We start from the raw sequence: 17,516 nt of genomic DNA, 5'->3' as shown, positions 1-17,516 counted from the left end.
ATTTTACTTCAAGTCAGTAAAGAGACTTCGTAATGTTTTTGGAATTTAAGAAATTCTTCTATATATAATAAAGTGACTGCATAGTTTCCTCATTGCCATTTTCATTTCTTTGTTTCTGAATGTATAGATGACTGAATTGAAAAAAGGAGTGAGAACTGCATCAAAAACAGCAAGGAATTTGTCTATGTGTGACCTGGGGTGAGGCCAGATGTAAACAAAGATGCAAGGACCGAAGAACAAAATCACCACCATGACATGAGTTGACAAAGTGGACAGGGCCTTAGATGAGCTATCTGAAGAGTGTTTCCGAACAGTGATGAGGATAAAAATGTAGGAGATGATCAATATGAAGAATGATCCCAGGGATATGAATCCACTGTTGGCTGTGACCATGAACTCCAATCTGTAGGTATCTGTGCAGGCAAGTTTGATAAATCGAGGAAAATCACAGTAAAAGCTGTCTATTATATTAGGACCGCAGAATGGCAATTTTGCAACAAAACCCAGTTGAACGATAGAGTGAATCAAGCCAATTATCCATGCAGCAACCACGAGCAAAATACACTTTTTTTGACTCATAATAGTGAAGTAGTGGAGAGGCTTGCATATGGCAACATACCTGTCAAAGGCCATGGTGATGAGCAGCACCATCTCCACACCACCAATGATGTGGAGGAAGAAGATCTGAGTGATGCAGCCACCAAAGGAGATGACTTTACGATTTCTGAAAAGGTCATAAATCATCTTGGGAGAGATGACAGAAGAAACTCCCAGGTCAATGAAGGAGAGGTTGGCCAATAGAAAGTACATGGGGGAGTGTAAGTGAGGGTTCATCGTAACAGTGAGCAAAATGAGGGAGTTTCCCAACATGCTTGCCACATAGAAAACAGAAGAGAACACAAAGAGGAGAAGCTGGATCTCCCAGGAGTTGGTGAGTCCCAGGAACACAAACTCTGACACCACAGAGTGATTCATTCCGTCAGTTGATTTACCAGCTGTAATGTTTCCAGATAAAGCAAAAGGAAACTAACATAAGAATATTAATCATTCTCCATATTATAATGATTAATTATTCAAGGATATTCACACTGTAAAGACTTTAGATCTCCACATTTTCTTCTCAGGGCCATATCAACATAAGTATTTCACCTGTGGCTACCTAAAGCAGTTGAGTCACTTCTACACGCAATATCCCTTTTGCCACAGTCCCCTGGACTACTCATCTACAAAGAAGAGAATGAAGCAAACATGGTATCATAGTACATGTGCATGGCAAAGATTGAGAGGGGAAGGGAAGGTGGGATAGTGCACAACAAAGAGAAAAAGAAAGAAGAGGGGGAGATGGATTTGCCTGAACACACTGGATCTATTTTTATTTTTCATAAAACAATTCTTCAGCCTTTCAAGTTGTGTCATTTCTTAACCTCACTTCATCTTAGGCACATAACATGTGTCTTGAATCATTTTATATCACTATCCACAATCATATTTGCAATTCACACAAAGCCCATGGAGTAGAGATGGACATGGGAGAACCAGGCATGGGGCATAGGGCTGACTCTAGGGTATGACAGGTCCAAGGGATGGCAGAATGGATATTCATAGCACAGGGTATCTGCATGGGCACTTAGGAAAACAGGTGAAATACTAAGTAGTGTGGTTAGCAGCCAGGACGTGGCCAAGATGGGCAAGGTAGGATTGGTGTGGGTGGGGAGGTTTTGATATGGGAAGGAAAGGAACTGAAGGAAGTCAACTTGATTTACCACTCCAGAATCTTCTCAATTTCTGAGGTTCATGATATAGTTTGGTTATAGCTATTGGAACTCTACTTTTAGAATTTGCTGGGGATGAAGAAATACACACTCATGGCATCGTTGTCCTAGAATAACTAACCCTCTCCTGTTCCTCCCTCTTTTATACTTCTTATCTCTTTGCTTCAAACCTCCTATGTCTGTGATCTGGTGCTATAACCAAGTCTTTTCTGACAATAATTTGGGGTACTACATAATCTCTCTGTCTTCCCTGGTCGCTCAGACAGTAAAGAATCCAGCTACAATTGGGAGACCTGGGTTCTACCCCTGGGTTGGGAAGATCCCCTGGAGAAGGACATGGCAACCCACTCCCGTATTCTTGCCTGAGAATCCCCATGGACAGAGGAGCCTGGTGGGCTACAGTCCCTGCGGTCGCAAAGAATCAGACTGAGCAACTAAACACAGCACATAACCTCTCCAGGTCTTACCCATTTTTGCAGGGAATACACTGTTACCACATGGAACATACATTCCTCTTGCCTGTGCATCCCCGTGTCAAGCTCTCCTATTCCCATCATATCTACACATGCAGCTAAAAACTGAAGTGAGTTGAAAAGGGGGGAGGCGGGAGCATAAATTGTAAAGGAATTCTAAGATAAAGGTGCATGAATGCACAGAAGGTCTCAGACCTGGAACTGAAGGGGCAAGAGAAATCGAACAATAGAAAAAATGGATCTCAATGTTTTGCTTTTAATGTGGGCATTTATATACACACGCACGTCAGTGTTCATAATTAGTGAAACTGGTCATAAAACTATTATCCCAAAGCATGAGTACTGATTTTTTAGCCCAAAGTAATTATTTACAATATCATTCAATATCACAGTAATCCAAGTCTATGTGCTGACCAGTAATGCTGAAGAAGCTGAAGTTGACTGGTTCTATGAAGACCCACAAGACCTTCTAGAACTAACACCAAAAATAACACCCTTTTCATCATAGGGGACCAGAATGCAGAAGTAGGAAAGAAATAGACACTTGGAGTAACAGGCAAGTTTGGCCTTGGAGTACAAAATGAAGCAAGGCAAAGGCTAACAGAGTTTTGCCAAGAGATTGTACTGGTCATAGCAAACACCCTCTTCCAACAACACAAGAGATGACTCTACACGTGGACATCACCAGTTGATCAATACCAAAATCAGATTGATTATATTCTTTACAGGCAAAGATGGAAAAGTTTTATACAGTCAGCAAAAACAAGACTGGGAGTTGACTGTGACTCAGATCATGAACTCCTTATTGAAATATTCAGACTTAAATTGAAGAAAGTAAGGAAAACCACTAAACCATTCAGGTATGAGCTAAATCAAATCCCTTACTATTATACAGTTGAAGTGACAAATAGATTCTAGGGATTAGATATGATAGACAAAGTGCCTGAAGAACTATGGACAGAGGTTTGTGACACTGTATAGCAGGTGGTGATCAAAACCATCCCAAGAAGAAGTGTAGAAAGACAAAAATGGTTGTCTGAGGAGCTCTTAAAAATAGCTGAGAAAACAAGAGAAGCTAAAGCCAGAGGAGAAAAGGAAAGATATATCCATTTGAATACAGAATTTCAAAGAATAGCAAGAAAAGACAAGAAAGCCTTCCTAAGTGAACAATGCAATGATATGGTGAAAAACATCAGAATGGGAAAGACTAGATATCCATTCAAGAAAATAGAGACATCAAGTGACTACTTCATGCAAAGTTGGACACAATAAAGGACAGAAATGATATGGACCTAACAGAAGCAGAGAAGATTAAGAAGAGGTGGCAAGAATGCACAGAAGAACTATACAAAAAAAGATCCTAATGACCCAGACCACAATGGTGTGATCACTCACCTAGAGCCAGACATCTTGGAATCCAAAGCCAAGTGGGCCTCAGGGAGAAGCATCACTACAGACAAAGCTAGTGGAGGTGATGGAATTCCAGTTGTGCTATTTCAAATAAATGATGATGCTGTGAAAGTGCTGCACTCAATTGGCTAGCAAATTTGGAAAAGTCAGCAGTGGCCACAGGACTGGAAAAGGTCAATTTTCATTCCAATCCCCCAAAAATTTAACGTCAAAGAATGTTCAAACTACTGCATGATTGCACTCATCTCACATGCTAGGACACCAACGCTCACAATTCTCCAAGCTAGGGTTCAACAGTACATGAACCGTGAACTTCCAGATGTTCAAGCTGTATTGAGAAAAGGCAGAGGAACCAGAGATCAAATTGCCAACATCCACTGGATCATAGAAAAAGCAAGAGAATTTCAGAAAAACATCTACTTCTGCTTCATTGACTACACTGAAGCCTTTGACTGTGTGCATCACAACAAACTGGAATATTCTTAAAGAGATGGGAATACCAGACCACTTGACCTGTCGCCTGAGAAATCTGTATGCAGGTCAAGAAGCAACAGTTAGAACTGGAGATGGATCAACAGACTGGTTCCAAATTGAGAAAGGCATATGTCAAGGCTGTATAGTGTCACCTTGCTTCTTTAACTTATACACAGAGTATATCATGAGAAACTCTAGGCTGGAAGAAGCACAAGCTGGAATTGAGAGTGCCAGGAGAAGTATCAGTAATCTCAGATATGCAGATGACATCATCCTTATGGCAGAAAGCAAAGAAGAACTAAATAGCTTCTTGATGAAAGTGAAAGAAGAGAGTGAAAAAGCTGGCTTAAATCTCAGCATTGAAAAAATAAAAATAAACAACAACAACAACAACAAAACTCAGCACTGAAAAAATGAAGGTCATGGCATCTGTTCACTTCACCCCCTGGCAATTAGATGGGGAAACAACAGAAATAGTGACAGATTTGATTTTCTTGTGCTCCCAAATCACTGGAGATGGTGACTGCGGCTATGAAATTAAAAGAAGCTTGCTCCTTGGAAGAAAAGGTATGATCAACCTAGACAGCATATTAAAAAGCAGAGACATTATAGACAAAGGTCTGGAAAAACCAAAGATCTGGCAAAACCATAGTCAAAGCTTGGTTTTTCCAGTAGTCATGTATGGATGTGAGAGTTGGATTGTAAAGAAAGCTGAGCACTGAAGAATTGATGCTTTTGAACTGTGATGTTGGAGAAAACTCTTGAGTGTCCCTTGGACTGCAAGGAGATACAACTAGTCAATCCTGAAGGAAATCAGTCCTGAATATTCATTGGAAGGACTGATGCTGGAGCTGAAGCTCCAATACTTTGCCCACCTGATGCGAAGAACTGACTCACTGGAAAAGACCCTGATGCTGGGAAATATTGAAGGCAGATGGAGAAGGGGACGACAGAAGATGAGATGGTTGGATGGCATCACCGAATCAATGGCCATGAGTTTGAGCAAGCTTTGGGGGTTAGTGGTGTTAGTGAAGGACTTGGAGGCCAGGCGTGCTGCCGTCATGGGGTTCCAAAGAATCAGACACGACTGAGCTACTGAACTGAACTGAACTGAATAGTTCCCCACATAAAAATAAACCACAGTGTATGGCATCATAGTAGAAACTGTAGGTGCTTGTTGGTGGCCTGGAAGGACACAGAAGAGTCCATTGGGAAATTCAGAAAGAGCTTTACAAAGGAGAAAGGACTTGGGAGTTTTGAAGAATCAGTAGGAGTTTAATAAGCTTGGAGGAGAGGGGAAAGTATTCTGAGAAAAGATAATAACATTCCTTATTTAGGGCAAATCCTTGGCTATTTATCTTAGCTTTTCAGTGGTTTTAATTTTTAATCTGTAGAGTCTCTCTCTCCAAATATATTGTAAGTTTGAGGAGGATAAAGGTAATTTTTTCTGGCTCTTTTTTGTTAAAATAACAAATGTAATAAGTAGCAAATATTTCTTGATTATTTAGTCAATGACACTTTTCTGAAGTAAAGTCATTTTTTTCAGGTCCATAATTTTCCATATTTCCTATTTTTCTAGTCCAACATCTTTACTCAATAACTCCAGCAGGTATAAAGGAAGTTTCCAAAATTAAAACTGAGCATTAACACATTTCCCAACCACTCCCAAGAGAATGCCTGATATCCTTGTTAAAAATTTCCAACTGTCTAGTAGGGAAGCTTTATCTCAGGCTTATAGTGGTCCACGGTTAAACTTCTGAAGTTTCAGAAATCAGTAAGAAGCATGTAAACAGAAAGGAGAGAGGCAGGAGGTAGGGGGAAAGAGATGAAAGAGAAGCAATGGTTCTAACAGCAGCCAATACAGCAGGGAACATAAGTGTCTATCCAGGTTTTATGATACAATTAGGAGTCATCCTCTATGCTATTCTTAAAGTCATAGAATAAAACAGAGATAAATTAAATCCATATTTTAAAGTTTCTGAAATAGTTAATGCTGGAATTTTAGAGCTAGAAAAACATACATTATCTGTGTGGTGCATATTTACTAAGTACTTTCACATATTTGAGGTTTTTGATTACCTTTTGGGTGGCTATTTCCATAATAGAATTATTTTCATTTATAGACAAGGGATCTCAAGTTCAGAGAAGTTAGAAGTTGTCCCAAAACATAGATTTACTGAGTTTTTAATTTAAATTTTTTTAAAAAATTTTCATTTATTTTTATTAGTTGAAAGTTAATTACTTTACAATATTGTAGTGAAGGATAACATATAAAGAGATAAAAGTAAATTAATGGAGAAAATATACATGGTCCCAAATGAACATATACTTTGTATTTGTCATGATCCTTATTATAATACTATCACTACTATTTTTACATAGTATCTGCCTTTATTATTTATTTTATTTTTGTACTGTTTGGCATATATAGGATCTTAGTTCCTCAACCAGGGATCAAGAGTCTAAGCCACAGGACCACCAGGGAAGTCCCAGTATCTGCCTTTAAAAAACCCTGTTTTTGTGCACAATACAAAAATCAAGGGAGAAAGGAATGTCAAAGAGCTAAGTAATGGTTGTCACGTTCCCATGTTACAAAGAGATCAAGAAGACTAAGCAAGCATGGATTTAGGATTGAGATTTCTTTGGTGCCGTAAAAGAGATCAGATGAAATCAAACAGAAAAGAGAGAATTTAGATTGTAGGGAGGGGTAGCAAATGGTGATAAAGTTGAGAAATCAAAATCAGAAATGATGAATAGTTTTGATAATATAGGACAAAAGATTTTCTTGGAAATGTGGAAACTCAGGCAATATGCTATGTGCACAAAACTTGTAGAAGGCAGAAATTATAAACAGTTAAAAGATAAATAAATTTCCAAGCAGCTGTGACAATCTTGTTGAAGATGGGACTCATGAACTTGGACAAAAGCTAGATGGAATATTTTCGTAACACCATTCAGAAACACTCAGGAACTCCATACTTAGCATTTTCGAGTAGCACATTTGTTGAGCATAATAAGGATAATGGAGTATCAAAAGAGACAGAGATCTTCGGGAGCTAGAGGTCACATTGAAGTTATCTGACCAAATTACATTCTGGACAATACAGCAAGTGACACCAAAGATGACTAGATATATGGAGAAAACAGAATCAGAGAATTTAAAAGCAGGGGCAGCAATTGCAAGCTTATGGTAACTTCTCTTTCTCTCCTATCTTGATTCTCAAGTCTGAATTCTCATCAAAAATTAACCACACTATAGTCATGTCTAACTCTGTGATCCCATGGACTGTAGCCTGCCAGGCTCCTCTGTCAATGGAATTCTCCAGGCAAGAATACTGGAGTGGGCAGCCATTAGGAGTATAACCTTTAAAAACTGTGCATCACTTTATTGTACACCTGTAACATATAATATTACTCTACATCAACTATACTTTAATTAAAAAATAAACTAATAAAAAAATTAACCACACTATAGTGTGATGATTATAGTTAACGTTCTTACAGGATAACTAGGAACGCTGTTAAGGGAATAGATCCTAAGAGTTCTCATCAAAAATATATTTTTTTCTCTTTTCCTTTTATTGTATCTATAGGAAATGATGGATGCTAAATAAAACCTATTGTGGTAGTCATTTTACAATATACATAAATCAAACCATCATGTTGTACACTTTAAACTTATATAGTGGTATATGTCAATTATTTCGCAATAAAACTAAGAAAAAGAAAACAACCTCATTTTCCTGTGCCTTTCTCTATACAGTTTCACTGGCTCTTCCTTCCTGGACAATTTCTGCTCCTGCTAATTCTGTTACAGCCTTCCTCTCTGGAAGCCTGGGAACCTGAGAAGGAGATTCTTCTTGTGGTAGACTACAGTCCACCAACCCCTCTATGCCACCTACCTAATCTATCAAAAGATCTCAGAGGGCAGCATGGTCAGGGAGTTGGAGAAGTTCCACAAATTAAATTTTCTCATGTGCATGAGCATTACCCACATCCTTCCACTCACCCACCCCAGGATAAGAAGAGATGCTATTTTAAGAGATGTGACTAATTAGCTTTAGGAGAAGGTGGTGACTAAGTAATGTATTAGAATACTAGGATGCTCAGACCGAGGTCATCAGGCCAAGGGAATTGTCCCATAGGAGTGTGAGGGAGGGGTAACGGGGTGCATATTTTTCTTAAATGGAAAATATTTATCATTTTGTTTTTTAAACATTTTGATCTTCATTTTATTATATGACTCAGGGGATCTCTAATGAAAGGGATATGCTATTTTCTAATTTTTAAATGGAAAAAAAGTCCAACAGTTTCCTGTAAAACAAAACTTAGAACTCTTGACACCTTTAGTCAACTAAGTCTCTGTGTGTGTTCGAAGATCCAACAATACTAAGCAAGCATGAGTGGCTTGCATGTATGAGTAGCAAGCATGAGTAAATAGTAAAAACTAATGAGAAAGGATGAGGATGCCTGGAATAGAAACAGAGTGGAAAAGAGACAAGGTGGAAGCAGAGAGGGTGATAGAGAGATGTGTGTATATATCCTTTATTTCCTGGAGAAACAACAGGAAACCAACCAAAAGAATTGAGAACAGCATTTTTGAAAAATATAGAATAATTAACCCACACATCCTGCCTGCCACAACTAAGACCTGATACAGCCAAAAATATTCAAAAATTAACAGTCATCAAATGACAAAGGAAGCAAGCAAAAGAAGAAGAAAGGAAAAAAATAACTGCAAACACAACCCCAAAACAATGAACACAATGGCAACAGTATATATCTAGCAATAATTATTTTAAATGTAAATTTACCTTGCTCAGCCATAAAAAGGAACACATTTGAATTAGTCCTAATGAGGTGGATGAACTTAGAGTTTATTGTACAGAGTGAAGTAGGAGAAAGAGAAAGACAAATATTGCATATTAGCACATGTGTATGAAATCTAGAAAGATGGTACTGATGAGCCAATTTGCAGGACAGCAATTGAGACACAGACATAGAGAACAGACTTGTGGACAGTGTGGGAAGGAGAGGGAGGAAAGAATTGAGAGAGTAGCATGGAAACACATACATTAGCATATGTAAAACAGACAGCCAATGGGAATTTGCTATGTGACACGGAGAGCTCAATCCACTGCTTTGTGACAACGTAGAGGGCTGGGATGGGGTGGGGGATGGGAGGGAGGTTCAGAAGGGAGGGGACATAGTATACCTGTGGCTGATTCATGGCGATGAATGGCAGAAACCAACACAATATTGTAAAGCAATTATCCTCCAACAAAACGTTTTGAAAATGTAATGGACCAAATGCTCCAATCAAAAGCCAGAGTAGCTGAATGGATAAAATACAGGACCTATCACAGGAGGCATGCTACAGATCAAAGACATTCATGGCCTGAAAGTAAAATGATGGGAAAAGGTGTTTTATGCAAATACAGATGACAAGAAAGCTGGGTACAATATCAATATCAGGAAAAAAAAAGAAAAGATTAAACAAAGATTATAAAAAGAGAGACAAAGAAAGAAGGACATCATGTGATAATCAAGGGATCAGTCAAACAAGAACAGATAACGATGGTAAATATGTAGACACGCAACATAGGAGCACTTTATTACATAAAGCAAGTATTAACAAATATCAAGGAAGAAATTGACAGTAACAAAATAATAGTAGAGAACTTAAAAATCTAATTATACATATGGACAGATCACAGAGACAGAAAATCAATAAGGAAACACTGACCTTAAATGACACATCATATCAAGTGGGTGTATATGTTTGTCTGTCTGTCTCTCTCTATCTAAAGCATTCCATTGAAAAGCAGCAGAATAAACATTCCTTTTAAGTGCACAGAACATTCTCCAGAATAGATGATGTTAGGCCACAAAACTAGTCTCAATAAATTTAAAGAAAACTGAAATCATATCAAGCATCTTTTCTGACCACAATGTTATGAGGCTAGAAAATAACTACAAGAATAAAAAAAGTGCATAAAACACATGTGGAAGCAATATAATATGCTACCAAACAACCAATGGAACAGTGAAGAGATCAAAGAAAAAAACCCTAAAAAAATATTGGAGACAAAAAAGAAAACACAATGTTCCAAAATCTATGGGATGCAGCAAAAGCAACTGAAAGAGGGAAGTTTATAGCAATACAAATTTACCTTGAGAAACAAGAAAAGCCTCATACTTGGAGAAAGGCAATGAAATTTTTGAGACAAAAATTATGATTATTAGAATTATTTTAGAGGGCAATTTTGAAGGGCAAATAAGTAAACACTATTGATTATTATTTACATAGGCTAGCAAAATGTCTTTGTCGAGGTTCAACATAAAAATCTGTGAAAAAGATCATAGTTTAAAAACCTATTTTTGTATTTGATAATTTTAGTAGTTTCTTTCATTATCATACTATAATATGTGTTATAAAAATATTAAAGCTATAAAAAGATAATAAAGACCACCTGTGTCTTAATATCACTGTTATATCACTATTAACACGTTAACTTTTATACACACACTCTTTTGAAAATAGATCAAGTTTTAAATCTTGATTTGTTATTGCCTTTTCCCCTCATGAATATATCTTGAGCAACTTTTCATGTTATTAAATATTCATTATTTGATAGCTGAACTGTATGTATATACCAGATTTCCACTGTTATAATTTATATAATTTAGAATTGTTTTACCGTCAACAAGGAACTGACATAAATATAGGGGAAAATAATTTAGGCAAATTGGCCCTAAATGAAGAAAAGTAAGACAGGATTCTCCAGGGATCAATATTAAACCTATTAAATAATAAAAAAATAGCATAATGATTAAAAAGTTCGGTCTCAGGAAATATATTGCCTGCCTTTAAACTCACATCTACTATTTATCAACATTACATGTTATTTAACCTCTCTGTGCCTTCTTCTCCTAATCTATAAAATGGGGATATTAAAAGTATCTACCTCAAAGATTACTATGAGGATTAAGTAAGTCAATATAGATAAAGCTAAGAGCAGTGCCGGACACATAGTATGCGCTCTATAAATATTTCCCATTATTATTTTTCCAATTAACTGAAAGAGAAAGCAAACCATTAAATCTTCAATTTGGCAGGGGACAAAAAGGAATGTTAAGTATAACGGTTCAGTTCAGTTGAGTTGCTCAGTCATGTCCGACTCTTTGCGACCCCATTAACTGCAGCATGCCAGGCCTCCCTGTCCATCACCAACTCCCGGAGTTTACCCAAACTCATGTCCACTGAGTCGGTGATGTCATCCAGGCATCTCATCCTCTGTCCCCTTTCCCTCCCGCCCTCTATCTTTCCCAGCATCAGGGTCTTTTCAAATGAGTCAGATCTTCGCATCAGGTGGACAAAGTACTGGAGTTTCAGCTTCAACATCAGCCCTTCCAATGAACACCCAGGACTGATCTCCTTTAGGAGATGGATTGGTTGGATCTCCTTGCAGTCCAAGGGACTCTCAAGAGTCTTCTCCAACACCACAGTTCAAAAGCATCAATTCTTCGGCACTCAGCTTTCTTTATAGTCCAACTCTCACATCCATACATGACTACTGGAAAAACCATAGCCTTGACTAGACGGACCTTTGTTGACAAAGTAATGCCTCTGCTTTTTAATACGCTGTCTAGGTTGGTCATAACTTTCTTTCCAAGGAGCAAGCATCTTTTAATTTCATGGATGCAGTCACCATCTGCAGTGATTTTGGACCCCAGAAAAATAAAGTCTGACACTGTTTCCACTGTTTCCCCATCTATTTGCCATGAAGTGATGGGACCAGATGCCATGATCTTAATTTTCCAAACGTTGAGCTTTAAGCTAAACTTTTCACTCTCCTGTTTCACTTTCATCAGGAGGCTCTTTAGTTCTTCTTCACTTTCTGCCATAAAGGTGGTGTCATCTGCATATCTGAGGTTACTGATATCTCTCCTGGCAATCTTGATTCCAGCTTGTGCTTCATCCAGTCCAGTGTTTCTCATAATGTACTCTGCATATAAGTTAAATAAGTAGGGTGACAATATACAGCCTTGATATATTCCTTTTCCTATTTGGAACCAGTCTGTTGTTCCATGTCTAGTTCTAACTGTCGCTTCCTGACCTGCATACAGATTTCTCAAGAGGCAGGCCAGGTGGTCTGGTATTACCATCTCTTTCAGAATTTTTCACAGTCTATTGTGATCCACACAGTCAAAGGCTTTGGCATAGTCAATAAAACAGAAATAGATGTTTCTCTGGAACTCTTGCTTTTTTTCTTTTTAATGATTTTCCCATTTATTTACTTATCATAATATATTTTCATAAATCTATGATCTTAAAGTTCTGATATCAGACTGGTGTCTTAGTTGTAATTAACATATCATTAACATTGGAACTCTTGCTTTTTTGATGATCCAGTGGATGTCTGCAATTTGATCTCTGGTTCCTCTGACTTTTCTAAAACCTGCTTGAACATCTGGTAGTTCATGGTTCACATATTGCTGAAGCCTGGCTTGGAGAATTTTGAGCATTACTTTACTAGCGTGTGAAATGAGTGCAATTGTGTGGTAGTTTGAGCATTCTTTGGCATTGCCTTTCTTTGGGATTGGAATGAAAACTGACCTCTTCCAGTCCTGTGGCCCCTTCTGAGTTTTCCAAATTTGTTGACATATTGAGTGCAGCACTTTCACAGCATCGTTTTTTAGGGTTTGAAATGACTCAACTGGAGTTCCATCATCTCCACTAGCTTTGTTCATAGTGATGCTTCCTAAGAAGCACTTGACTTCACATTCCAGGATATCTGGCTCTAGGTGAGTGATAACACCATCATGATTATCTGGGTCATGATGATCTTTTTTGTACAGTTCTTCTGTGTATTCTTGCCACTTCTTTTTAATATCTCCTGCTTCTGTTAGGTCCACACCGTTTCTGTCTTTAATTGAGCCCATCTTTGCATGAAATGTTCCCTTGGTATCTCTAATTTTCTTGAAGACATCTCTAGTCTTTCCAATTCTATTGTTTTCCTGTTTCTTTGCATTGATCACCGAGGAAGGCTTTCTTATCTCTCCTTGCTATTCTTTGGAACTCTGCATTCACATAGGTATATCTTTCCTTTTTTCCTTTACTTTTCACTTCTCTTCTTTTCACAGCTATTTGTAAGGCCTCCTCAGACAGCCATTTTGCTTTTTTGCATTTCTTTTTCTTGGAGATGGTCTTGATCCCTGTCTCTGTACAATGTCATGAAGTATATACTACAGTCCTATAAAAAGACAAGATAATGGAGATATAATCACAAGATATGAGTGTGTGAGAGACAGAGAGACAGAAAAGGAAGTACAAAGTAGAAGGTAAGTTTAACGTACATTAGAAGATAAAGTAAATTTTAAGCTGATAGACTCCAAGCAAATACTTATAATCCAGGAAAGGAATTCAGGTTAATTTTTAAATTGATAAAGTCTTTTCAGATGTCATCTCACTTAGTCATAGCCATAAACATGTGAATCCTACTGTAGTCTTTGAATAAAAAAATTCAAGAGGTTAAGTGACTTTAGAATAATACAGCAAATGCGTTGGTGCTGCTGGGATCAAAAATCTCTGAATTCTAACTGTAAATTTTGTGTGATACTATATGGCCTTTCATTTTAGACTCTTGTTTTAAGATAAAAATTGATAGTTGGGGGAATAGCCAAATCTATATGATGGGCATCCCAAAACTGGCCTGCCTTCTGCTTCTGTAAATAACATTTTATCAGAACTCAGCAATACCTATTCATTTATATGTTGTCTATAGATCAAATTGCCAACATCTAATGGATCATAGAAAAAGCAAGAGATTTCCAGGAAAACATCTACTTCTGCTTCATTGACTATGCTAAAGCCTTTGACTGTGTGGATCACAACAAACTGTGGAAATTTCTTAAAGAGATGGTAATACCAGACCGCCTTACCTGCCTCCTGAGAAATCTGTATGCTGGTCAAGAAGCAACAGTTAAAAAAAAAAAGTTAAAAAAAAAAGAAGCAACAGTTAGAACCAGACATGGAACAACAGACTGGTTCCAAATAGGAAAAGGAATACATCAAGGCTGTATATTGTCACCCTGCTTATTTAACTTATATGCAGAGTACATCATGTGAAATGCTGGGCTGGATAAAGTAGAAGTTGGAATCAAGACTGCCGAGAGAAATATCAGTAACCTCAGATATGCAGATGATACCACCCTTATGGCAGAAAGTGAAGAGGAACTGAAGAGCCTCTTGATGAAAGTGAAAGAGGAGAGTGAAAAAGCTGGCTTAAAATTCAACATTCAAAAAACGAAGATCATGGCATCTGGTCCCATCACTTCATGGCAAATAGATGGGAAACAATGGAAACAGTGACAGATTTTATTTTCTTGGGCTCCCAAATCACTGGTGATGGTGACTATGGCCATGAAATTAAAAGACGCTTGCTCCTTGGAAGAAAAGCTATGACCAACCTAGACAGCATATTAAAAAGCAGAGACAAACAAAAACTCAGCACAAATCTCACCCTATACAAAGCTTACACAAACCACTGGACCAACATTAGGAGGGTAGAAACCAAAAGGAAGAAAGAATTCAACCTTGAAGCCTGGGAAAAGGAGACCTCAAACAAAATAAGCTACAAAAGCATAATGAAAAGGGAGAGAAATACTACCCAAATGAAGGAACAAACCAGAAACACAGAATTCCAAATAAATGAAGAGGAAATAGGCAAACTACCTGAAAAAGAATTCAGAATAATGATAGTAAAGATGATCAAAAACCTTGAAAACAAAATGGAGAAAATGCAGGAATCAATTAACAAGACCTTGAATTAAAGAATAAACATACAGAAACAAACAACACAATTACTGAAATTAAAAATACTCCAGAAGGAATCAATAGCAGAATATCTGAAGCAGAAGAACGAATCAGTGAGCTGGAAGATAAAATGGTAGACATAACTTTTGAAGAGAGGAATAAAGTAAAAAGAATGAAAAGAACTGAGGATAGTCTCAGAGACCTCTGGGACAATATCAAACACACCAACATTCGAATTATACAGGTCCCAGAAGAAGAGAAAAATAAAGGGTAGGAGAAAATTTTTGAAGAGACTATAGTTGAAAATTTTCCCAACATGGAAAAGGAAATGATTTCAAGTCCAAGAGGCACAAAGAGTTCCCATACAGGGTAAACCCAAGGAGAAACATGCTAAGACACATACATACTGATGAAACTAGAAAGACTAAACACAAAGAAAGAATATTAATAGCAGTAAGGGAGAATCAACAAGTACCACACAAGGGAAATCCTATACGCTTAACAGCTGATATTTCAGCAGAAACTCTGCAGGCCAGAGGGGAATGGCAGAATATATTTAAAGTACTGAAAGGGAAAAATCTACAACCAAGATTACAGTACTTGACAAGGATCTCATTCAAAATCGATGGAGAAACAAAAAGCTTTTCAGATAAGCAAAAGTTAAGAGAACTCAGTACCACCAAACCAACTTTACAACAAATGTTAAAGGGACTTATATAGTCAAGAAATACAAGAGAAGAAAAAAGATCTATAAAATCAACTCCAAACAATTAAGAAAATGGCAATAGGAACATATATATCAATATTTACTTTAAATGTAAATGGATTAAGTGCTCCAACGAAAAGACACAGACTAGCTGAATGGATACAAAACCAAGACTCATATATATGCTGTCTACAAGAAACCCACTTTAGACCAAAAGACACATATAGACTGAAAGTTAGAGGATGGAAAAACATACTCCACGCAAATGGAAAGCAAAAGAAAGCTGGGGTAGCAATCCTCATATCAGACAAAACAGACCTTAAAATAAAGAATTTACAAGAGATAAGGAAGGACACTACATAATGATCAAGGGCTCAATCCAAGAGGAAGACATAACAATTGTAAATATCTATGCACACAACATAGGAGCACCACAATACATTAGACCAATACTAATAGACATAAAAGGAGAAACTGACAGTAACACAATAGTAGTGGGAGACTTTAACACTCAACTCACACCAATGGACAGGTCATCAAAACAGAAAAGCAATAAGGAAACATACATCTTAAATGATACATTAGATGAGATGGATCTCATTGATATCTTCAGGACATTCCATCCAAATGCAGAAGAATATAGCTTCTCAATTGCACATGGAACATTCTTCAGGATAGACCATATCTTGGGTCACAAATCAAACTCCAGTAAATTTAAGAAAATTGAAATTGTATCAAGTATCTTCTCCTACCACAATGCTATGAGACTAGATATCAGTTATAAGAAAAGAACTGTAAGAAACAAACACATGGAGATTAAACAGCACGTTCCTAAATAACCAACAGACTAGTGAAGATATCAAAAGGGAAATAAGAAAATTTCTAGAAACAAATGGCAATGAAAATACACGACCACTCAAAACCTATGGGATGCAGCAAAAGCAGTTCTAAGAGGGAAGTGTATAGCAATATAATCCTACTTCAAAGAAACAAAAAGAACATCAAATAGACAACCTAACTTTATACCTAAAACAAGTGGAAAAAGAACAAAAAACCCCCAAAATTAGTAGAAGGAAAGAAATTATAAAGATCCAAGCAGAAATAAATGAAAAAGAAATGAAAGAAACAATAGTAAAGATTAATAAAACTAAAAGCTGGTTCTTTGAGAAGATAAACAAAATTGACAAACTGTTAGCCAGACTCATCAAGAAAAAAAAAGAGAAGAATCAAATCAACAAAATTAGAAATCAAAAAGGAGAGGTTACAACAGACAATGCAGAAATACAAAGGATTATAAGAGACTATTATGAACAATTATGTGGCAATAAAATGGATAAACTGGAAGAAATGGACAGATTCTTAGAAAAGTTTAATCTTCCAAGACTGAACCAGGAAGGAATAGAAATTATGAAAAACCTAATTACAAGCACTGAAATTGAAGCTGTGATCAGAAATCTCCCCCAAAACAAAAGCCCAGGACCAGATGGCTTCTCAGGAGAATTCTGTCAAACATTTAGAGAAGAGCTAATGCCTATGCTTCTAAAACTCTTTCAAAAAACTGCAGAGGAAGGAACACTTCCAAACTCATTCTATGAGGCCACCATCATCCTGATACCAAAACCAGACAAAGAAAACACAAGAAAAGAAAACTACAGGCCAATAGCACTGATGAACATAGATGCAAAAATCCTCAAAAAAATTTTAGCAAACAGAATTCAGCAACACATCAAAATTCTCATACATCAAGATCGTTAGGTTTATTCCAGGAATGCAAAGATTCTTCAATATATGCAAATTAATCAATGTGATACACCATGACAACGAATTGAAAGAGAAAAACCATGTGATAATCTCAACAGATG

The 17,516-nt window shown here is 37.1% G+C and overlaps 1 protein-coding gene across 1 annotated transcript; it reads right to left on the bottom strand.

Moving 5' to 3' along the window:
- Positions 1 to 45: 45 nt before the first annotated feature.
- Positions 46 to 975, bottom strand: LOC136171961 (olfactory receptor 4F3/4F16/4F29-like). Its single transcript, XM_065941062.1, has one exon. It carries the CDS (start codon positions 973 to 975, stop codon positions 46 to 48), a length of 930 nt encoding a protein of 309 aa, XP_065797134.1.
- Positions 976 to 17,516: the final 16,541 nt, after the last annotated feature.

Source organism: Muntiacus reevesi, chromosome 7 (genome assembly GCF_963930625.1).
Source record: "Muntiacus reevesi chromosome 7, mMunRee1.1, whole genome shotgun sequence".
Classification (NCBI taxonomy): domain Eukaryota; kingdom Metazoa; phylum Chordata; class Mammalia; order Artiodactyla; family Cervidae; genus Muntiacus; species Muntiacus reevesi.
The sequence above is the reverse complement of the archived record's forward strand: the minus strand, read 5'-3'. Positions and strand labels throughout refer to the sequence as shown.